Source organism: Pangasianodon hypophthalmus, chromosome 7 (genome assembly GCF_027358585.1).
Source record: "Pangasianodon hypophthalmus isolate fPanHyp1 chromosome 7, fPanHyp1.pri, whole genome shotgun sequence".
NCBI classification, from domain to species: domain Eukaryota; kingdom Metazoa; phylum Chordata; class Actinopteri; order Siluriformes; family Pangasiidae; genus Pangasianodon; species Pangasianodon hypophthalmus.
Window position 1 is genome coordinate 11,811,418 of NC_069716.1, and position 25,089 is coordinate 11,836,506.

General features: G+C 37.7%; 1 protein-coding gene across 1 annotated transcript; it reads left to right on the forward strand.

The window, feature by feature from the left end:
- Nucleotides 1–2,454: 2,454 nt before the first annotated feature.
- Nucleotides 2,455–25,089, forward strand: LOC113542863 (RING finger protein 148). The gene is made up of 7 exons (XM_026940664.3): nucleotides 2,455–3,007; nucleotides 6,908–7,152; nucleotides 7,679–7,750; nucleotides 7,847–7,929; nucleotides 23,149–23,236; nucleotides 23,646–23,805; nucleotides 24,480–25,089. The coding sequence occupies exons 1-7, from the start codon at nucleotides 2,587–2,589 to the stop codon at nucleotides 24,581–24,583; spliced, it is 1,173 nt and encodes a 390-aa protein (XP_026796465.3). The 5' UTR covers nucleotides 2,455–2,586; the 3' UTR covers nucleotides 24,584–25,089.

Genomic DNA, 25,089 nt, shown 5'->3' on the forward strand with positions numbered 1-25,089 from the left:
CCAGCTGCTGGAATATTGCTTTTTTTTCCCTTTTTCTTTTTTTTTTTGTGTGCTTGCCAAATGTCTTTTCCCTATTTTTTTCACATAACAAAGCCAAGTTTCCATCCACTTTTTACACTGTTCTGTTATTGACAAAAGCTAAGTTTCCATCCAAGGATTTTTTTTTTTGCGAAAAAAGGTTTAGCACATTGAAATGATTACCGATATAAATGAAGGAAATGCAAATTATCGACAAAATTTCACAAGCATTGACATAATCTCTTTTTTTTGCTTAACTTTAGCACATAAATTCTATGTCGATACTTCAATGTTGCGAAAAAATAGTTTGGAAACAGTTGGTCGAGAAGAATGGCATTCACGCAAAAAAAATAAAATTATTGTGTCAACTTATTGTGTGTGTAGCATTACTCGCACTGGTAAAGGATGTTGAATGGTCTTAACCAGGTTAGGCTTACCTGTACAGATCTGACGCTGTAAACACAGCTGCAACATGAGCACTGCCAGAAGTGCCAGAACAAATATTTCGTATCATGCATCTGTCATTGACAAGTGTCTGGGTAACAATAAATGGCCACCCTTTGCGATTAATGTAATCACGGTAGCGATCCATTGGGGGAAGAATAGTGATGGGCGTGCCATCCAGCACACCATAAAACTGTGGCACAAGATGTGCCAAGGAATTATGGTATGCGATTACACTAGCCTCCACTACATTCGGCAACCTGATATTAAGCCGCATTAATTTTTCTTTAATAGCTGTGCACACAGCATATACACATCGAAGGCATCGAAGACTTTGCGGTCTTTTTACTAACCGCAAAGGTTTCCCCCACTACTCTGTACTCGGCACAGGTTGCCAGCTTGAACGGTGATGGCAATCAGCTTTTGGGTCGGACCCGGTGCCAACCTGCGATGGGCGCAACATCAGGACTAACTAATTGGCACAGCATCTCAAAAGTGGGCCATGACATTCTAAAATGTTGCAGCCAGAGACTTTCTGTCAAGTGTCTCTCCACCACTGCCTCCCTGAACGCCCTGTTGTGTGGTCTTTCCCAGGACCATGGGCTTCGCCGCAAACACGTACACGGACATGTGAGCTCTACATCAGAGTACAGAACTGAACTTAATTCCCACACAGAACTGCACACTGTTTGCACACTTTTCCTCTCTCTTGCTCTCACACACCCACAAGTACACACACCTTTCCTCCCTTTCTCTCTCACACGCGCAACTATTCTTTGGCTGTCCCTATTTTAGAATTAGGTTCATAGTTAATTGGTTTTTTTCTTTTCTATGTATTTCAGTAAAATGCTATATTATTGAACATCTTTGTTGCCTTGTTGTGGTTATTACTTTGATATTGCAAGAAGCCAAACTGTTCAGAACTAAGCCTTCAGAAACCAAATAATTGATTTTTATTGTTCTTGACTAAAACTTACGCTGTAATAATTTTGACTTGTTTAAAGGTTGGTAATTTTATATTGCTGTATTGCTGTTGGGTATCTTGCATTTCCAGTGCTTTCTGTATAAAGAGAAGGCAAACAGTAAGGCAAAGATATTATGAATGGAAGTGTTATTGTGACAACCTTGTTACAACTTTGATATATGTTAATACTATGATATATGAAACCATTATAGAACATAAAGAAGTAGAAAGGGATATTACATATGTAACCATGGTTCTGTGACTAATTGGAGGACCACCAGGTCATCTGGGTTACTCAGGTTGACTTTACTACTTTGGTTAGGAAACGAGCAAACAAGATAAGTCCACTATATCAGAAGGAAACTGCCCTGGCAGTCCTCAACTTAGTGGTAGAACTGTAGTTACATTCTTACCTTCTGAGTTTATGCATTTACTCAAGCTGAATATTACAGCATCTAAGTTAACATGAGGCACACAGCAGATGACGAATTCTTAACAAACAGATTTATTAACTATAGATGTACAGGGTTAGCTGTTCTACTCTGTTCTTAATTTTACAAAAATGAAAAATAACATTATTATGTTTTACTCTAAAGTTCTAAACTTTCATAGGATAAAATTCCACTGTTATGAATTTGTACTTTGTCTGACAATATCCTTGCTAACGTTTCAGTTGCAAACTTGGACCCATAACATTACTCTTAACTTGTAAGTGCCAGCTGATTAAAAAAATGACATCACCTGTCTGGGACATAAGAGGACTGAGGAAGACCTATTGTCACTTGACCACCAATTTCATCTAATTAATCCCATGAATGAATTTATTGAAATTCCACAGTGTAAATGTTACCATAGTGCTATAAAAATTCTTGTGCTATAGTACTATAAAACATTTTTATTGTCTTTTTTATTTGTTTTGTTCTTTAAAGGGTGTATTTCTCCACCAACAAGGAAATGGGAAGGGCACTGTGAATGCTATCTTATTCAAATAAATGCTATCTTAGCCAGTGTTCAAGGTCCAGAATGATAAGACCAGCTCCAACTGACGTAGAGCAATCTTGGATTACCTGAGCAATATCTGATTACAATTAGCCACAGGTACAGAGCAACACTGTGCAACATTACAAAGAGCATCAGGATTATTTACCTGGCCCTGGAAAATGAGAAGGGACTACAGAGTAATACCTGGGTTGACTTGGACATGGCTGGCATTGTGGGTTATCCAGTCTCAGTTCCATTTGGGTTCCTCGATGATATTTTGGACCGCATATGTGGAGGTGCGCTACTTGATCCCAGGGACTAACCAAACGACGATCAATGTGTGTGAGTGTGGAAGGTATGGGTCAGAATCACCTTTGAAACAGGCCTCTGGATTTGTGGTGCTCCCAAATTCAGATTCATTGGCCTGCCAACCGAATACCACATTCACCATTAAGGAGGAGCCATGGATAGCTCTCATCAAAAGAGGCAACTGTACCTATGCTGAGAAAATTCAAGTCGCGCAGCGAGAGGGAGCATCGGCTGTAGTTATTTACAACCCTGATGGAACTGGAAATGAGACAAACACAATGTCTCATGCAGGTATAGCAGTTCTTTTTAGTAATCCAGTGCTTGGATGAACTGGGTTAGGAATATGTTTTGTCCACATCAGGTTTCAATAACTGTTTGTGTAAAAGTATGTACAAAGGTCTATTTAACACTGTGGTCTATTATGTAGACATCTGGTGTCCTATGATGTATTTTCTCTATTATTCTCTTTCTAGATCTAGAATCACATATTGATTATTGCATTGCACATTTGATGCAAATATTTCACAGTTACAGCTCAATACGCAGTCTTTTGCTTAGCCCTGTGCTTTATCTTCAGTGTTTTAGTGTAAATAAAGAGCCACATTCCTTCATGGGAAGGCTCCACTCTATTTGAGGCATGTGAGTAGTAGTGCAATAGTGTATACAATAATTATGACTAGTATTGTAATTTCTGTATAACAAAGGGAATCTCTTTGTAAGGATAGATCATTATTCAAAACTAGACATATCCTTATTGTGGGACAAGGTATAATTGAATTCCAGGTGGCAAATTTAGTGCCAACATGAAATGTCATACTAGCATGTTAAAATGTCATAGAACAGCTTCAGTATGCCATTACAAAGATTCTACAAGTCTCTGAACCTCTACTGGAATGATGGAGCACTGGTCACTAATCCCAAACTTTTGATGGTGGTGGAAAGCACTGTCTAACACCTCACTCCAAAAAGTGTACTGGGTTGAGATCTGCTGGCCTTAGCATATGATTTAGGTCAGTGTGCCCTGTGGATGTGTGCAGAGTCATCCTGGAATAGACCACTCCCATCAGGATAGAAATGTTTCTTCATACCATAAAGTTGTTCAGTTGTTCAGAATAACTCTGTATTCAGTCTGCAGAGCCTGAACCTGAATTTGGTAATGCTTGAAAGAAAAATACGTGTAATATGAAATAATGTGAAAAATTTCAGTGTGAATCTTAAGATATTTGAATATATTGGTTCTGAATTCAGCTGTTTCAAATTCAGGTCTTGAGAATTTAGGTTTAAAAAAATTCATGTATAAATAAACCTGGGTTTAAAATATTCAAGTATTAAAATGTAAGTTAAAAATTCAAACTGTTGAAAATTCAGGCCCTAGAAATTCAGGTTTAAAAAAAATCAGCCAGATTTTAAAAAATTGATGCAGTTGAAAATTCAGGTAATAGAAATTTAGGTTGTAAAATTTCAGGATGTGGGATTCAGGAAAATATCTGGGATAGTCAGAAACAGCAAATGAGCTAGGATCAAACTCAATCCTGGCCATTCATAACACAGCTCTGAGGTCATGGAGAGGGGCTTCTTTTCTATGTTACATTCTATGCGGATGCAAGGTGTCATGGTGGAGGAGCACCTCCGTGGTGCTTTCACTAATTTATGTTGCTTGTGCTACTTTTTCTTGATACAAAATCAAATTAAATAACATTGATAATTGTTTCATTAGCTTAGTGATTACAAAAGATAAGCTACTACTTAATTATTAGTGGAATTATAATTTGTCAACAAATTTAGCCATGCTTTAGCATGTGACTGCAGTCAGCCAAGCCACCTGCAGTAGAAACTTGTGTGTGAGTATATACCACCAGATGCTCTGAGAAAGAGCTGCTGTTTGTCTGGCTGGTTAAAGTGTTCGTGTCTCTTGACAAACCGATACACTTCTGTTTTTCCTTCAAAGTAATGCACAAGTATCACAGTCATTTAATTATTCTACTGAAGTTTAGAACTTTAGAGTACTACATGGTAATGTAGATTTTTTGTAAAGGAATCTTTGTCACTGAAGCTCATGCGATCTGTGCCCCAATAATGAGCCCCTTTTAAAGTCATTTTTTCTCTTAATATTTTTATATGAAATTCAGGTCAGTTGTTTTTATGCCACAGAGCATGGTTGAATTGCTTAACTGTATTATGCTGTACACTAGAAGCATCTGCACTTGTTATGTTTCTCTACTCATTAATTCAGACTTTAACATTTTTTTATACTGTATATAATGCAATACTGCCACAACTATTTTTAGTTGCATGAAATTTGTTTCCAAAGAAAACCACAAGGAAGCAATATTATATTTTATCTTTAAGCCCCTAACAAACAGTTATTCAAATCTAGCCAAATCTTTCTATTCTCAACACACATTAACAGTGAAAAGTCCATAAACACTGCTCATAGAGGTGTTTTCTATATTTTTCCTTCTTTCTTTTTTATTCTATAATAACAACAAACATAGTACCACTATGAAATCATATGGAATCATATTGACAGTATTCATGAAAACTTAATTAAAACTACTTGTTTGGGAAAACAATTTAATTTTAAGTAAAAACTATGTAGGCAAACACGTTTTAGTTCAGCAATAAATTTATGCATAAGCATTAGTCTTGTCAAATCAATTGATCAATTGTCTCATCAAATCAAAATGTTATCAATTATCTGGCCTCAGAAATGTCCAAAAATGGGTCTGGGTCAGCTTCTGCCTGCTCGCAGGCATTGAGAGGTTCTAAAGTAATTGTGGCAGTGACTCTAAAAATGGCAGGCTCCCGAGTGACTGAATAATGCTATACTCTGTTGAATGTGTGTTGATCAACCCTGTGAAAACTGCATGTCACAATCACTCTTTGGGGCTGCCACCAAAACCTGCATAGACAAATAGACCCTGTGATATTTTTAGGTCACCACAAACTGGTTCCATGTTTCCTGCCTTGTGAGGGTCTACTGCTACTTTTGCCAGTTGCCGCAACACCCTGGTGGCTCCGTCCCCAAGCAGATCTGCTGTCCGAAAGCATTTGGCATCAACTAGGTCACTGCCTGTGGCTTTGGCCCTGTAGAATATATCACCCACAGGACTTCAACCCAGCAGTCCATTAGTCTTGAAATGCCAAAACCACTAGTACACTGGACTTACGTATATGCCCTTAAAGGAAACTGATCTGCTGGATCTAGTGCATTGCCTATTCAAAATTCTAACATTTCTTTATCCACTGCTGGTGACAGAGAAAAGTCACCATCTGCATGAAAGGTGTATGTGGCAGCCATCACAGCACCATGAATTTCATCTTTCTGGGCTCTCATAAAGTTATTACCTTTATGATGGCAACGAGCCACCTCCATTTATTCATTTATTATGATACCCCAAGAGCCAAGAGTGAGATTTCTCTCCATTCTCTCCAGAATCCCTTAAGGCCCCTCTTTACAAGCCCATGCAAAATGCTGAAGTGAAATGTATACCTCTGAAGTCTGCCTTTTTGGCAGAAATTATGTCAGCAGAATGAGTGGGAGATCTGTATGCTCTGGCAATAAGCCTGACTTGGATGCATTGGTGGCTAGATAACTCTGACCTTGAACTGGGATTTCTGCCCTATATATATATTTTTATATATAAATATGTTTAAATTGTATTTATTTATTTATCAGAAAAACTACTTGTAAAAGTGCCAAATAATCCATCTTTTTTTTTTACTTCATGTCAGTGAACTTCATCTTCTTAGACCTTTTGTTATGTACCATGTAGTCTAAAACAAGCAGCAGAAAAGCCAAACGAGGGAGTGGGTGCTGAGCGTTCTCAGAAAAAAATAAAAAAGAAAGAAAGAGCCAAGCTGCATTATTCCAAGCCTGCCATGTCCTCCTTCCCCTCTGAACAGACAAAGATGTTACACTAAGCTTATAATTTTATAATATGCGTACTTGCATATTAAGTTAAAGATTACATGTCAAATTGTCCAATAGTATTGCAAGGATTCTTTGATCATTAAAAATAAACCAAAAATGCATTGTCTTTTTTTTTTTTAGCATGCATTATTAAAAAGTATATAGGAAAAATGAATGAATATAAAACACTGTAAACAATGATACCACACTTTTGTGTATTTCTTTTTATATCATTTTTAATTCTGTTCTGTTTTGAATACTTAATTTTTTTTCCACAGGAACTGGAAACATTGTGGCAATCATGATCGGAAATATCCCGGGCAGATACATCACAGACCTGATTGAGAGTGGGATTGAAGTCTATATGAACATAGCAGTGGCGAGCCGACATGGGCCCTGGAACCCTTTTTGGATTTACATCATGTCTTTCATCTTCTTTGGTATAACAGCCATCATTCTGGGCTACTTCATGTTTGTAGTCATTAGCCGGTTCTACCAAAACCGACAGCTTCGGATCCAGCAGGTTAGGCATTTACCAGCTTTCAGCTGACCAATTAGGATATATTAAATATCTTTTTTTACTGATACAGATCAGTTTCACACTGAGCTTGTCATTTGTGAAATAGTCATTCCACCTAATTTCTATCTGTCCACAGAATTAGTCCAGTCAAAAAAAACACTTTTACCCTGCAATATAGCAGTTTTGAATGTACTGTATATTAGCTCCCTGATTTAAGGCTGGAGGATTATACTTTCAATAACAATTTTGTTCCTTCAGGAAATCAGGATAGGGATAGTTTCTTTATTTATTAATTGTTTTGTCAAAGTGTTAGCACTGGATGAGTGATTACCTTACTTCTAGCTGTTTATGGGCAAAGTCTATTCAGCCTATTCCCTTACTGCTTTTTAAGAATAGAGTTTATTTAACCTTTCAAAACCAAAATCTCTTAAAACATAATATTAAAATTATTAAAATTTTGATTAAGTATCTCAGTGAATATAACCATGTATAAAATTGACAAATTCATCTTCTCTCAATAATTTTACAGAGAAACCTTAAAAAAGTGGCCGAGAAAGCTGTTGCTAAATTAGAGGTTCGGATTCTTCGGCGAACTGATCCGGTACTTTCTAACAGCAATCGTCAATTATTAAGTTACTAAGTATTACTTTATAACTATTCTGAAGTAGTAATAATAATTAAATGAATGTCTTTGCAGGAAGTAGAAGCAGAAGAGAGCAGCTGTGTTGTTTGCTTAGATTCCTATATGAGGTGTGATGTCGTGACAACTCTGCCTTGCAGGTAGTTAATGGTTAAACATTAAAGAATGCTTTGCTTTAACACAAGTTAAGCAGTATTGCACAAATAAGTAATAATTTTTCAAGCTGAAATTTAGCCTTCCTCAGTATAGCTTTGTATATTCATATAGCATATTTGCCTGACACCTCTAGGGTTGGGGGTTCGAATCCCACCTCAGCCCTGTGTGTGTGGAGCTTCCTTGTTCTCCCCATGCATTGTAGGCTGACTGGTATTTCTAAGTTGTCTGTAGTGTGTGAGTGTGTATGCGATTGTGCCCTGCGATGGGCTGGTCCCCCTGTCCAGGGTGTCCCCCACCTTGTGCCCCGAGTTCCCTGGGATGGGCTCCAGGCTCTGCCGCAACCCTGTGTAGGATAAGCGGTACAGAAAATGGACGGATGGATGGATGGACAGTAGCTGACAATGATTTTTCCCATGGTCCTGTGTATACTACATTTTATCCCATACTACTAACATTCTATTAAAACTAATATCACAGCCTGCAAACACTGAAGATATTATAAGTCATATAAGTCAAGGGTTTTTATATACACACATGAGCATATAGGAAACAAAGAACAAGAGTACTTGGAAAATTTAATTCAATAATATTACAAATATGCAGACTTGAGTATCATTCCTGGTGACATTCTGCCAGACCTAGAATGGTTTTCTAGATGTATTCCTCCGAATAGCCAGAGGCAGTGAGAATCATGCATAGCAACAGTCATCTAATGACATAAGACACAGTATCACGGGCACAAACTCACTGAACCTGGACAGTTGAAGACTGGAAAAAGACCAGGTGATTTTTTTTTCTAAACTGTGGTCTTCTGCTGTTGTAGCCCATCCACCTCAAAGTTCAATGTTTTGTGCATGCTGAGAAGCTTTTCTGCTCACCACGGTTGTAAAGAGTAATTATATGAGTTACTATATCCTTCCTGGTAGCTTGAACCAATCTGGCCATTATCCTCTGACCTCTCTCATCAACAAAGGCGCTTCCATGCACAGAACTGTTACTCACTCAATGTTTTTTGTTTTTAGCATCATTCTTTGTAAACTCCAGAGACTGTTATGTGTGACTATCCCAGGAAATCAACAGTTTCTGAAATACTCAAACCAGCCTACCTAGCACCAACAATCATGCCATGGTTAAAGTCACAGAGATCACACTTTTTCCCTATTCTGATGTTTGATGTGAACAGTAACTGAAGCTCTTGACCTGTATCTGCACGATTTTATGCACTGTGTTGCTGCCACATGATTGGCTGATTCGATAACTGCATAAATGAGCAGGTGTACAGGTGTTCCTATTAAAGTGGATGGTTAGCGTATATTTACACACTGCATATAGGTATAAACTTATACAAAATACTAAATATTTAATGTTTGATCTACTGCTGATATATTCAAATTCAAATTTTATTGGTCACACACACAACCATACACAGTACTACATGCAGTGAAATGCTGTTTACGACTGTCTGTGACATAAAAGTAGAATTTACATAAACCAGAATTTACTTGTATACAAGTAGAAAAGGAAAAATCTAAAAATATAATAGAAAGGATATAAAAGATAGATGGCAGCAACAGTATGGACTATATTTGGAATAAAGCAAATAAATAATAAAATGCAGTTGTATGTGCAATAGAATGCTGTGCAACATCAGGCTGAGGTAGTTGCAGTGAAATTGCTAACATATATAATAAATATTTATAAATAGGGGTATATTAACAGGAATGTAGGGGGTGTGGGTGTTGTGCAAACAAATCCAAGGTGTATTCCTAGGTGTTTTCCTGGTTGAGGGCCTGAATGACCTGTGGGAAGCAGCTCCTCCTCATTCTCTCTGTGTTGGCCTTCAGGGAGCGGAAGTGATTCCCTGAATGCAACAGAGCAAAGAATCCATTGTGTGGATGTCCTTCACTATCTTCCTGGCCTTAGTCCAGCACCATTTGCTGTAAATAGACTGCAGGTTAGGGGAACTCGGTGCAGATGGTGTGCTCAGCTGCTTGCACCACCGTCTGGAGAGCCCATCTATCTTGTTTGGTACTGTTTCCAAACCAGGTTGTGATGCTTCCCTTCAGGTGCAGGTGTAAAAGTTCCTTAGTACCTTAGAAGGCAGTTTAAAGTCTCTTAAGCATCTAAGGTAGTAAAGACGCTGATGGCCCTTCTTTACCAGGGTGTTAATGTGACAGGACCATGACAGGTCCTGCATGATATGAACACAAAGGTACTGGAACCTGTCCACTCTCTCCACTGGGACCCCATTGACCTTAAGGGGGTGGTAGCTCCTCTCCTGGACATTCAGGAGGAGGTTGTTCTCCTGGCACCAGTTCTCCAAGTAGACCTTCTCGTCTTTATCAGTGATGAGAGATCAGGCCCACAACAGTGTTGTCAGCAAACTTGACAATGGTGGAAGAGTTGGAAATGGACACACAGTCGTAAGTGTACAATGAGTACAGCAGAGGGCTCAGGACAACAACCCTGGGGGGCTCCAGTGCTGAAGGTGAGGGAGAGTGAGACAAGTCTGCCCACCCATACCGCATGTGGCCTGCCTATTAGGAAGCTGGAGATCCACTGACACAGGGATGGGCTCCCAGGTCCCAGTCCCAGGTCCTCCAACTTGATATACTGATTGCTACTGTTGAAGTGATGTGATTGAGTTAGGAGGTGGACTCTTCTGGTGCTGAAGGGCAGAGAGCTGTAGCCATGACCAGCATGGAGAGAATGCAATTGTATCATGATTTTAGGATTTTGAGCTTGAAAAGTGTAGTTTTGTACTAACTATATGGACTCAATATATATTTACAGCAACATTTACATATGCAGAGCATTCTCGCTCTGAGCATACAGTCAGGTCTGTAAATATTTGGATATTGACAAAGTTAGTGTTATTTTAGCTGTCTACCACAGTACACTTTAAATTAAATAATGAATATGAGCTCAAAGTGCAGATGTGCATCTTTAACTTGACTTGACTTGATTTAAATCCAAATCAGGTGAACAGGTGAAGTGAAGGAATTACAGCACTTTTTATATGTGGACTTCCCTAGGGGACCAAATGTAATTGGACAATTGGCTGCTCAGCTGTTCCATGGACAGGTGTGTGTTATTCCCTCATTATTTCACTTACAAGTAAGTGGATAAAAGGTCTACAATTGATTTTAAGTGTGGCATTTGTATTTCAATTCAATTCAATTCACTTTTATTTGTCACTAAACGGCTTTACAGAAATTCGGATATAAAATTTTAAATTTAAAAATTTATCCCTAATGAGCAAGCCAGGGGTGACAATGGCAAGGAAAAGCTTCCTGAAATCACATAAGAAAGAAACCTTGAGAGGAACTAGAACCAACCTCATCTGGGTGACACCAGTTATTAACTGTTCAATGATTTTATCAAAAAAAAATTCATTGAATTTACTTAATTCAAATGTGTACATCAGTTCCACATGATTGAATTGATATACATTTACACAATTTGTTTTTGTACATTCAGCATGATTTGTTCATGTACTTTCAAAGCCATAAATAAAATCAAACTCTGGGCTCTCACTCTAACTGAGAATTGAACTAATACTATTGCACTAGTTCCTGTCAGTGCATCCTCACGTGATTTCATAATGTAACTGGATTACGTTAATACTACTTGACTTGAGAGTAGGGTGTGGAGAGTTGGCCCTAATGTAGCCTTGATCATTTGAGGTACTAACAAAGAGCCTGCACCTTTACACACACATATATATATATATATATATATATACACAGTCAGGTCCGTAAGTATTTGGACAATTTTCGTAAATTTCATAATTTTTGTAATTTGGCCTCTGTACACCACCCTTGGGTTTAAAAGGGTTTAAAGGGTTTAAAGGGTTTAAAAATTTTCAAAGGGTTTAAAAATATTGCCTTAACCATTTAGGAATTACAGCCATATTTTACATAGTCCCTCCATTTTCATTACAGGATCAAAAGTAACTGGACAAACTAGTATAAATATTAGGATTATGTTTAATACTTGGATGCAAATCCTTTGCAGTCAATGGCTGCCCAAAGTCTGGAACCCACGGACATCACCAAATGCTGAGTTTCCTCCCTTGAGATGCTTTGCCTGGCCTTTACTGCGGCCGCCTTCAGTTGCTGCTTGTTTGTGGGTCTGCCTGCCTTCAGTTTTGTCTTCTGTCTTCAGTAAGTGAAAAGCATGCTCGACTGGGTTATGGTCAGGTGACTGACTCGGCCATTTAAGAACATTCCATTTCCAAGCTTTTGGGTTGCTTTCACAGTACGTTTTGGATAATCTGTACTTTGAAGCACTGTCCTATCGTTTTTGTAGCATTTGACTGAATCTGAGCAGAAAGTATACCTCTAGAAACTTCAGAATTCATCCTAGTATTTCTATCAGCAGTCACATCATCAATAAACACCAGTGACCCAGTTCCATTGGTAGCCATACATGCCCATGCCATAACACTGCCCCCACATGTTTGACAGATGATGTGGCATGCTTTGGATCATGAGCCCTTCCTTTGCTTCTCCATACTCTTCTCTTCCCATCATCCAGGTAAGTTAATCTTGCATCAAAATAGGTCAGGCTTTTTTTTATAGGTTTTTAGCAAAGTCTAATCTGGCCTTTCTGTTCTTGAGTGTTACCAGTAGTTTGCATCTTAACGTAAAGCATTTTTACATTCATGAAGGCATCTCTTGATTGTAGACTTTGACAAAGATACTCCTACCTCCCCCTTGACTCGACAGCTAGATGTTGTGAAGTGGTTTTTCTTCACCAAGGAAAGACGTCTGCAATCATCCACATTCCTGCTATCTCTCTGATAGGTCTGTTTTTTTTCAGCCTAATGATGGCCTCCTTCACTTGCATTGACAATACTTTGGACCAGATAGTGAGAGTTCACTTGAACAGCTACCAAATGCCAATTCAACACATGGAATCAACTCCAGACCTTTTATCTGATTAATTTGTCATGAAATAAGGAGAAAAGCCACAGCTGGCCATTAAACCAGTTTATCAGTGATAATCAGTCAATTGTCCAATTACTTTAACTTAGAATTAAAGCTGAAAGTCTACACTTCCATTACATCTTGATTGCTTCATTTCAAATCCACTGTGGTGGCGTACAGAGGCAAAATTACGAAAATTGTGTTTGTCACCATTGTCCAAATACTTATGAACCTGACTGGGTATATTTTATATATATATATATATATATATATATATATATATATATATATATATATATATATATATATATATATATTTATTTATACAATCACACACACACACACACTAAAACTGATGACTCTGATAGTGATCTGTAAGCTTTTAAAAGTCTAAGGACTTGACGAAGTGCATACACTTTTGGAAAGATATGGCCTTTTCTATAAAAAAAGAGAGGTGTAGTGGTTGAAGAATATTGTCCTGATTGAAAACTATTCATTGTCTCTGTCCAAGAATTTATGAGAAAGGAGGGAGAAGACCAGTTCACTGTGCAGGAAATTTACATGCTAAATAAAATTGTGCCAAAATTTAAATTAGGACTCCAAAATGATAATGGTTTTGAATCTTAAAATCTTTTTGTTTGTCACTCTGCTGTTTTTGCGCCATTTCTTACTTCCCTTAATGAGCAAGGTAAGGGTGGGCTCTTTAAATTTGATTGGGGCACGGAATGTCCAGAAAAAAGTGCTAATGCATGAGCTAAAGAAACATAAGGGCATTGACATTATGCTTGCTCCGGAGACACATACTGATGGTGCTAATGGAATTTCTTGGAGGAAGAATTGGGAAGGGGAGGTCACGCGTCCTTTTAGCACTCCATCACAATATGGTCTTCGTTTCTTCTACAAGAGGAGGCGTGGCAATTCTATTTGCAAAATATTTCTTGCCAATCTTATATGAGGGTGACCTGGTGGTGGATGGCAGTTTTATGCTCCTTTGACTGGCGTTGAGCGGAATTGTTTCCTTGTTAGCACAGCTCTGTAGAATTGCAGCTGGGATGAGTATCTGTTTATGGGGTGATTTTAACTGTACCACATGCATGAACCGCATGCTCCATCACAACATGCTGTTTGTGAGCTACTTAAAGCTCACCATTTGTGTGATATTTGGAGGGTTCTGAATCACAATGTCAGATTGTCAGAGTAGTGCTAAAAGGATGCTAAACTACACGTCACATGGGTCTAATCACTCACTCCTGTTTCTCATTTCACCATGATCTGTACCACTATTTAATTTCTGGTTTCCATGTATCTCACTGTCATGCTTTCTTTAATGTCATGTCTGTTTGTTGCTTTGCCTACCATAGTCTTGCCCATAACCTGTATGTTTTGCTGTTTTGTGTATACTCACCATTATAGTTGTTCTTTTTACACACTGCACAATAAAAGGCTGTACTTGCATCCTTTGGAAGTCACTCTGCTTTCTTGCCCCACTCAGGACATCGTTCTGCCTCTCTTCTCCACTGAGGGCATTCACCTGCCCCTGTCCCCTGCAGAAAACCATCACTACAGATCTCTGCCTTGCCACAGGCATTACTCTATCTCCCTGCTCTGTCTTGGATGTCATTACACCACTTGGCTCCACGTCAGACATCACTCTGCCTTCTAGCTCCACTGAGGATGTCGCTCCTCCCCCTTGCTTTGTGGTGTACATTGCTCCCCCCTCTTACTATGTAGAGGATGTCGTTCTCCCCCTCGCTACATGGAGAATGTTGCGTCCCCTCTGGCCCCATGGAGAATGTCGCTCCCCCCTCTGGTGTCATGGAGATCGTCGCCCTTCTTCGGGCTCCGCCTTGGACTTCGTTCCCCCCACTGGCTTTTTGGTGGTGTCACTCCATTTTCATGCTCTGCCTTGGATGTCACGCCACCCCTTAGCTATAGGGAAGAGATTGTGTCACCCCACCGCCCTGTGGAGGATGTCACACTTCCTTCCAACTACACTAAGGGTACAACTTCCAGGAAACTTTGTAGGCCTAAGGGCTCTTGCTTCTTCTCAAATGACTGTCTAGGTCCCCCTTGTGACTGTGTTTCACACTTCGGGAGCCATGAGTTAAGGGGGGGCTTTGACAAGGTAGCGCTAAAAGGATGCTAAACTACTCTTCCCATCCGCCTCAGCATGTCACATGGCACTAATCACTCACTGCTGTTTCCTGTTTCACCCTGATTTGCACCACTATTTAAGTTCTAGTTTCTGTGTACCTCATTGTCACACTTCTGTTGATGTTGTGTCTGTCTATTGCTTTATCTGCCATAGTCTTGCCCATAGTCTGTAGGTTTTGCTGTCTTGTGTATACTCACCGCTTTAGTTGTTATTTTTACATTCTGCACAATAAAAGTCTGCACTTGCATCTGTCACCTCTGAAAATCCCTGACACAGACAATACACATGGACCCATATGAGAGATGGTGGTATGTCACTGGCCAGACTGTTATGCTATATTGCTTTAAGCACCAGCATTATATTATACAACCCCTGGCAAAAATTATGGAATCACCACACTTAGAGGATGTTCACCCAGCTTTTTTACTTTATAGCAAACAAACAAATCACAGATATGACACAAAAAAGGTTTTGTTCAATAGCTTAACATTCTGGTTTGTGAAATATACATAAAAAAAATTCAAGGACATTTTTTTTAATTAATGGCATGTCTTTTTCCAAATCAAGTAGAGGAAAAAATTATCACTCAATGTTGAGGAAAAAATTATGGAATCAATTTTTAATTTCCATTTCTAAAACAAATACTGGGAAAAGTCTAAAAATGCTAATAAGTCAGCAGTTAAAAGGGAGTGCTTACACACTTTAATGGGCTGTTGGACTTGGCTAATTGAAAGGAAACATGGCTCCAATGAGAGAGTTGTCAGTTGAAACAATGGAAAGGATTATAAAACTCCTTCAACAAGGAATTTCAACATGGAGTGTGGCCAAAGAGGTTGGTTGCTCCCAGTCAGCTGTGTCTAAAATTTGTTGCAAGTATAAACTTAATGGGAAGGTTATGAAAGGTAGATACACAGGCAGACTAAGGAAGATGTCAAAGCATCAGGATAGAAAACTCAAAGCACTATGCCTTATGAAAATAGAAAATGCACAACAAAACAAATGAAAAACAAATGGGCGGAAACAGGAGTCAATGTTTGTGACAGAACTGTAAGAAACCGGCTGAATGAAATGAGATTTATATATAGAAAAGCCAAAAGAAAACCAGCACTAACACCAAAACAGAAGAAAACAAGGTTACAGTGGGCTAAGGAGAAGCAATCATGGAGTGTGGATGATTGGATGAAAGTGAAATTCAGTGATGAATCATGAATCTGCATTGGCCAAGGAGATGATGCTGGAACTTTTGTCTGGTGCCGTTCTAACAAAACATATAAAGATGACTGCCAGAATCAATCAAATTTCCCAACTCATTTATGATATTGGGTTGCATGTCAGGTAAAGGACCAGGGGAGATGGCAGTCATTACCTCAGTAGTCAATGCACAGTTGTACAGTGAAATTTTGGACATTTTCTCATTCCATCCATAGAAAATGGGTTTGGTGATGATGAAATAATTTTTCAGGATGACAATGCATCTTGCCACAGAGCAAACAGTTTTAAAGCTTTTTTTCAGGAAAGGCATATCAACTCAATGACATGGCCAGCAAACAGTCCGGATCTCAATCCAATTGAAAATTTATGGTGGAAAGTAAAAAAACTGGTCCATGTTAAGGCTCCACCCATGATTCCCCAGATTGATGGGGAATATTGTTTTTCATTAGTGAGGTCTATGCCTCAAAGAATAAAAGCCAGAGGAGGAGCAACAAAGTATTAATTGTGTTTTTTTTGTTGATGATTCCATAATTTTTTCCTCAACATTGAGTGATTCCATAATTTTTTCCTTTACTTGATTTGGAAAAAGACATGCCATTAATAAAAAAAAATGTCCTTGAATTTTTTTATGTATATTTCACAAACCAGAATGTTAAGCTATTGAACAAAACCTTTTTTGTGTCATATCTGTGATTTGTTTGTTTGTTATCAAGTAAAAAAGCTGGGTGAACATCCTCTAAGTGTGGTGATTCCATAATTTTTGCCAGGGGTTGTAAAAGGCTATGTGATCACACCTGTGGGTTTTTCAGATTACAGTGTAGTCTTGTGCTGTTTTAATTGCAAATATTAAGCCTAAAAGTGCATCTTGGTCTTTTGGAATAATTTCAATAAAAGAAAGAAGAAAAAGAGAAAAGAGAAAGTAATAAGTGAAAGCAACATTTTAGTAACCTGTGAGAATAGTGGGATTATGAAAAGGTTGAAATTAAACAGCTTTCTCAACAGTACACTTGTAATGTCTCATGGCACATTACTTGAAACAACTGGAAATTGAAGTAGTGGAATTACAAAGACTGATAGATTCAAAAGGAAACCCGAGTCAGGCTGAAGTCTTCAGGTCTGATCTACTTCTAGTGATCTTTTGGGCTTCAGGGCACATGGGGTTCTGGTCTGATCACGTTTTCAAATTTTGTTGCAAATGGATTCCCCATCTAAGTTTTTCTTTAGTCTTGAGAGGAAAAATGGTTATATCTGTTTTATTCATGCTCTGCGCTCTGAAGAACAAAGACTCCTTCCTTAAATGTTAAATAAATGTCCCTTAACAAAAAGTCACCACATAAACGATTATAAGAATTATTTTGAAATTAATTAATTTCTACCTGTGTATAAGCTGTGACAATAGAAACAGTAAGGTATTAGAACAAATGCATTAATATTAACCTATGGTGCTACCTGTGCTGCCATACAAAAATAATGCAACTTTTGACCAAACATATTCAAGCATTCAACCACGCTGTGATATAAGCCATTTTGTTACATCTTTGAATGTATGATTAGGATCATTGTCCTGCTGTAAGGACAGGTGTGTGCGCTCATTTTGGAGGCAACCTGTTTAAGGACAGGGGTGTGTGCTTATTTAAGACACAGCACATTTAAGGCCCTGTGCAAGGGTCTCAGAGTCTACTAAGTCTCATTTTGTTTTAAATTCCAGTCTGTAATGATTCACTCCTCCCTCTTCCCTTCTGTGTTTTAATATTTTATTTTATTTAGTTTTTAATGAACTATTTATTCATCATGTTACACTCTTCTTTTAATGAATGCTGTTTAATTTTTTACTGGTTTATATACACCGATACAGCTCTGACCCATCGAGGCATGGATTCCACAAGATCACTTGTTTGTCCAGCACATCGGATTGATATCTGGGGAATTTGGAGGCCAAGTCAACACCTTTAACTCTTTGTCATGTTTCTCAAACCATTCTTGAACAATTTTTACAGTGTGGCTGGGCACATTATCCTGCTGAAAGAGACCACTGCCATTAGAGAATATCGTTGCCATGAAAGGGTGTACTTGGTCTACGACAATGTTTAGATAGGTGGTAAATGTCAAAGTAACTTCCACATGAATGCCAGGACCCAAGGTTTCCAAGCAGAACATTGTCCAGAGCATCACGCTAGCTCTTCTTTTGGATCGGAGCAGACGGGCGAGTCTTTGCCCCCCATTTGCATAAGTGAGTCTTGGGTGCCCATAACCCTGTCGCCGGTTGACCTTCTTTGGAGCATGTTTGTTAGGTACTAACCACTGCACACCAGGGACACCCCACAGAACTTGCCATTTTGGAGATGCTCTGACTCAGTCATCTTGCCATCACAATTAGGGCTTTGTCAAAGTTGCTCAGATCCTTACACTTGCATATTTTGCCTGCTTCCAACACATCATCTTTGAGAACTGACTGTTCACTTGCTGCCTAATTTATCCCTGTAACGACATAATCAATGTTATTCACTTCACCTGTCAGTGGTTTTTATGTTATGGCTGATCAGTGAAATTGTCATTTTGTAAAGCACTTTGAACTGCTTTTTGTATGAAAGGTGCTTTATACATAATAATAATAATAATAATAATAATAATAATTATTATTATTATTATTATTATTATTATTATTATTATTATTATTATTAGGGGTTCAAGCATCAAGTGTGCTGGAACCCTATTGTAATTGTTAGGATTTTTCTTTCTTCTTTTTTAGCACAGGATTTTACGTTTTGGTCCATAATTCATGAACCGTGAGTCCTACAAACAAAATTCTTTTGATTCCTTTGGTTCTCCCAAACAAAAAACCTCAAGTGCCATTTAGCCCCACCCACTTAGATTTATTTTCTAAGATTTGAATAATATACGAACTAGTCCTAGGATTTTGACCCATCTTCACAAATTTGGTGTCAAACTACTCAGGAGAATGTGAACCTCAATAATTATCAAAAACATGTTGACATTTGTAAACAATATGGCCACCACATCAATCAATTCTAATGAGGCAGAGCCTAATGTCCTCAAACAGCTGTAATTCATGATTGCTTGCATGGATTTGCACTAAACTCGAAAGCAATACACAGGAAAGATTGTGAGGTCATATTCAAAGTTTGGGCCCTGAGGCATAAGCTGTACAGTGAAAATTCTTTTTTTGTATAATTCTTTTGCTCACACTGAAAAAAAATGCCTTTTGGACTATTTAGCTCTGCCCACAAAAACTAGTTCTAGGATTTTTGGCCTATCTTGACAATTGTCTTGTCAAACAACTCAGCAGGGCAAGAGTTTGAATCTCAATAACTATCAAAAATGTTGATATTTTTAAACAATATGGCTGCCATATGTCAGTCAATTCTTACAAAGCAGAGCTGGTTTACTCAAAACAGCTGTAATTCAATTTTGAACCAAACTTGAAAGATGTTCAAGACCCCACTCCCCTGAGGCACAGATATTGGATATTTTATTTTGTAGCAATTGTGTAATATTTTTTCTATATGTGGTAATTAAAACTGCAAACTCCACTCTGATCACTGTCAGAGTTTCACCAACTTCTCATTGTTGTCTCGTCTAAGTATTCCCCATCTCCCACCATCTAGCGAAAGTGGGCCTGTGGCTGCATGCTGTTGATTGGTTTTGATCACCCTATCATGCAATGTTTTTTTTGTTTGTTTGTTTGATTGATTGAATTGTTGCTTGATTTTTGAGTCTGGTAACTTGGCTGGATTTCCACTAATACGCAGCTTTGGGGCTGGAGATGGTTTTCCCTCCACATACAGACCCCTTGTTTCTCTTCGACTGGCTCTGATTTCCTGCAGTTTATGTGTTACACCAAGTGATTAGCCAAAGGAGCCAGGCTATAAGACTTTGAAGCTGAACACTTTGGAAGTCAGCCAGTACCTATTTGCTCAGTGCCTTGGCAGTGACCATCATAAAGATGCTATGTCTGACTCAGACATGTCCTGCATTGACTGAGCCTGCATTGATCACTCAGATGGCAGATTTAGACCCAGATTTGCAGTTGAATCTAACCCAATCTCTGCAGTCTGAACAGTCACAAATGTCCATGCCCAGCAATGACTCATTTTAGTGATAGAATTGGAGCAACCATTCTAATCTACAGCAGCTTATCCTTCTGTAAGGGAGCTGACTGACACCCTGCTTCTCACAGTGGGAACCCTAGGCCAGTATATGGACAAATCTCCACCAATGTTGTATACAGGCAGGTCCATAAGTATTTGGACAGTGACAAAATTTCCATAAATTCTTGTACACCACCACAATGGATTTCATAAATTTCATAAATTTTTGTACACCACCACAATGGATTTGAAATAAAGCAATCAAGATGTGATTGAAGTGTAGACTTTCAGCTTATTTAAAGGGGTTTAACAAAAATAATGCATTAATCGTTTAGGAATGACAGCCATTTTGTTTTACATACTACTACCATTTTCACAGGCTCAAAGGTAACTGGACAATTGACTGATAAGCGGTTGGGCAAATGTGGCCTGGTTCCACCTTATTTCATGAAAAATTGATAAAAGATCTGGAGCACTTCACAGTACAGACGGATGATGACCCAAATGTAGCAACTCAAGAGCTTGGAAATAGAATGCTCTTAAATGGCTGAGTCATTCACCTGACCTCACTGTGTGTATGTATATCGTCATTTTGGCCTGTTTTGAAATTATGGACTATCAGTGCAACAGCTTTAGGACACTGCATACCACCACGGACAAGGGTTCTAAAAGAGTCATGCCCCTGAACATAGTCCATTCATGGTTAGCCTCACAGATAACTAATAACTAATCTGTCATGGCTGTGCAATGGTGCAGCAGTCATAGTATTGAGAAAATCTAATTGTATTGACAGTGATTTTATTTTTCTCTTGCAAAAAGTACCAGGGATTCACAGACATAGAGAATGTTTGTAAAGTGAGATGTTTTGTTTTCATGCCTGGTACTCCTCTGCCATGTGATTTGTGATTTGTTTGTCAGATTTGTTGATGGTGGATTGGCAGGACAGTGATGTCTCAAGGTGCCCTCTGACGCTATCTTTTAGGCAATAGTGGTGAGGAAAAACAAGAGGAGCTTGAAAGAAGCCAGACTCAAAAGGGAACCCATCCTCTTCTGGGTGACACCAGATAGTGGGCTTAAAATATTTGCTCTTCTACAACCGTATATTGTAAAGTAAAACAGTACTAGGTGTGTTGAAAGGATGTTCAATATGTGCATACTGTGAATAAGAGTCCTGGAATGTGCACAGGACAGACTTTATGACTACAGCAGCAGCTCTTAGAAGGTATAAGTCTACAGTATCCAGGTAAGATTATCAACTGAAGCAAGGGAAACAGTGGCAAGCTGGTGAGAATGTAGTAAGAAGGTTCCTGGGAAAGATGGCTTGTATCACAGCAGTATTTACTGCATGTATTGTATCATACAGCACTATGTGCCTTTATCACATGGTGATTCTTATGGTGATTCTCACAGTTACATGTGTAACTAGCATTCTTGCCTCTTAACAACATACCAAACAATTTATTTTGATTGATAAATTTGCCTTTATCTCTTTCTCAGCCTCATAATTTACTTACATTTGAGACTCTTTTTTTTCCCCCAAAGCTTTTTTTGACAATTTAATAGAATTACAATTGTTGTATTGAATTAGAAAAGAGCATTTTCACTAGTGGTTTCAGACTTTTGGACCCCACTGTATATGTTATATCAAGAGAGCACACCCATGATTTCATTCTTTTATTTGGTGCTACAACTAGTTCACACTTAACACAATGCAACAGTGAAAGGTTAAGACACACAAAATAATGAGAACATGACATTCTATGTTACTATGAACACATAGTATGGCATCACTCAGTGACTCAAAATCGCTCACAGTCTCCCTATTTCAGTGACATTTTACTCATCCTTCTCCACCACCAAATGCTGCCAAATGGTCAATCAGATTTATATTCTTAAGTATTATACAAACAAATATATTATCAAATGTATTTAAAACTAATTACATGCATAGTGCTCTATGAGTGCACTGCATGTACTCTTAACAACAGGCCATTGCTTGTAAGATCCTTATCTTAGATTATCACATTTAACAATGCTCATGATGCACAGTGCTATGATCTTAACTTTATGATGGTTTGGGGAAACTGGGCCCAGAATTGCATAAAATTATACAGCTTCACATAAATTGACAGTGAAATGTGTCAAAAACTGTTAAAAACCCAACAAGAATGCAATATGAAAGTGGTGATTTTTCTCTGAATGCCATTGGCACTGGATGTGTATGGCAAATATGTGAATAAAAAAACCAACTTTATTGTAATAGTGTTATATTATAATAGTAACAAAAACAGCTTTAGTAAGCTTAATAAACTTTCTAATTATTTTATTATCTTTATTTTTATTTTTTTAATCATAATTTAAAGAAACATTCTAATTTTGGGACTGAGTTTTATTAAGTTTTTTGGAGAAATGGCATAAATGATTTTTAATGTAACAAAAAATTGACTACACAGCTAATTGTAGAGTAAAATGTTTTGTTTAAGTATAGTACAATTTGAGCAAATTATCAGCTGAAAAAGTGGGAATTATATGTAAAAACGACTTAGCTTATGAATTAAAATGGTTACTGTAGATGATCTTTAAATCTACTGGCTATAGTGGTTAATAAACTGTTCATGTAATTATTGCCCTAATATCTGTAATGGGCCATATGATATGTTACCACACCTCATGGTGATACACAATGAGCAGAGTTCAGTAAAGTCATAGGTATTCTAGAAAATTATTATGTGATTGTCAGCTTTATGAGACCTGTTGACACTTTAATTTAACTATGGCTTTTTATTCCCTTGCAAGCCATCTTTTCCACAAAACATGCATTGAGCCATGGTTACTGGAACACCACACCTGTCCAATGTGTAAATATGACATTCTAATAGAAGAGGTAAGTTCCATTTATACATTGTTTATTTAACTCCCAGGGCCCATTGACAGGTCCCGGCTTACATTTCTCATTATTATAAACTAGCTTTACTGTCATTACTCAATAATTCATAGTAGTCATTTTAAGGTTTTAATGTTATTTTAAGATAAATGATAAATCACAAAACCTTCCAGTTCCTTTTTGACTACAGTTTCATTGTTTGTGGAAATTGTTATAGTATTCTTAACTTCTTGCTCTCCTTATAAGTCCAAGCATTTTTAACATTACATATCATAATGTTCAGTAATCTTCCTTGAAGATGCACAGAGGTCATACATCACTTACCTTATCATTTTGGAGACAATACGATAGCTCAACCCAATCACCAATTTAATGAGTAACAAGTGGTGTTCCTATATTTCTTTTAAAGGTTGTTGCAAAACCTGGTCAAGAATCCCCCACACCACCACCAGATGTCAGATTTTATCCAAGCTCTGTGTCAGGTTTACTGGTCAACTCACCAGGAATGGTCACATCTCCAGAGCAACGAGGAGAAGCCAGGCTAAGCTTAAACACCCAGACTGCTGAAAGTAAGTGTCTTAAAATATGTTTTTACTCACCATGTGTAATTTCACATAGCCCTTCGACCTACCTTTCATAAAATAATATGTTGTAAAAATTAACTACATAAGTTACATTTACCAGTTTACAAAAAATGCTGACTGACTCATCTGGTATGACCAGAGGCAGAAAAAGAAATGAAAAATTATACTTAAGTGAAAGTATAGATAATGAAAGTATAGATAATCAATCAAAACAGGAATTGTCCAGCCATAAATTTACTCAAAAAAGTAAAAAGGTTGCTACTATTGAATGTTTTCCTTTTAAAGCAACTACGCTGTGTGGCTTATCCATCTTCAGATGCACACAGATTCGATTGATGTATATCATACCATTATTGGCTGGATGACAGAAGAAGAGATCTATAGAGAATTTGTAAAGAATATTTAAAGGTCAAAATAAAAATGTAAGGAGTGAAAAGTACAACTTTTCTTTATTGGAAATTAATTTTAAAGTAATTAAGTAAGAAACATGTATTCAATTTCAATAACAGTCAAGTAAAGTATAATTATCACAAAATAATACTTTAATGTTAATGTCTTGGCTGATCCTGGGAGCATTTCCATTAAGAGAGTAATAATGCTGAAATACTGACAACATACTGAGGTATATGACACAGAATGCTTTTCCTCCATTACGTCAGCTTCCGAAGAGCAAAACAGCAGCAGAATGGATCACAGTTATATGAACCCAGCCTTTGAAGAGGAACAGCAGAACTCTGACCATCAGGACCCTGACTGTCAGTGACATCAAGTTTAGAATTTTCTTGCAATTTCGTAAATTGAAGTGTATTTTCTATTCTCTAGAATGACTCTAAAGGATCGGTGTATGTGTACCAGATACAGAAAACAGATCTCTTTAAACAAGTAGTAATAATAATCAACCATATCATCATGGTTTGCTGAATCAGAATCTGAATTATAAGAATTGTGAAAACTGAAAATTCTGAAGATCTTTAGATAAGGGTGTTGCTATAAAGGTCTTAATTGAGAAAAATATGCAGAGTAAAGGTTATTGATTTTTAGTTCGAGACTATGTGCTTAGTGGTCTATCTTGCAAAAAATATTTTATTTTTTCAGAGGATCAATAGATTCTAAGAATCTGCAAGTGATTTGTATATGATTATGAACTGTGCAATCAAATAATTTTCATAGTTTTCCCCACATACAAGAGTATAATCATTATCCATACTTACTGTTGATATGTTCATTGGCCGGTGACATTATAAGAATGAATAAATACTTTTTTAATGA

What these genes read in the sequence shown, in the direction of transcription:
- LOC113542863 (XM_026940664.3), top strand. Translation starts at nt 2,587, where the DNA reads ATGAGAAGGGACTACAGAGTAATACCTGGGTTGACTTGGACATGGCTG. An exon ending in GACAGCTTCGGATCCAGCAG is followed by an intron (nt 7,153 to 7,678) that starts GTTAGGCATTTA and finishes ATAATTTTACAG; the next exon opens with AGAAACCTTAAAAAAGTGGC. An exon ending in ATGACATTCTAATAGAAGAG is followed by an intron (nt 23,237 to 23,645) that starts GTAAGTTCCATT and finishes TTTCTTTTAAAG; the next exon opens with GTTGTTGCAAAACCTGGTCA.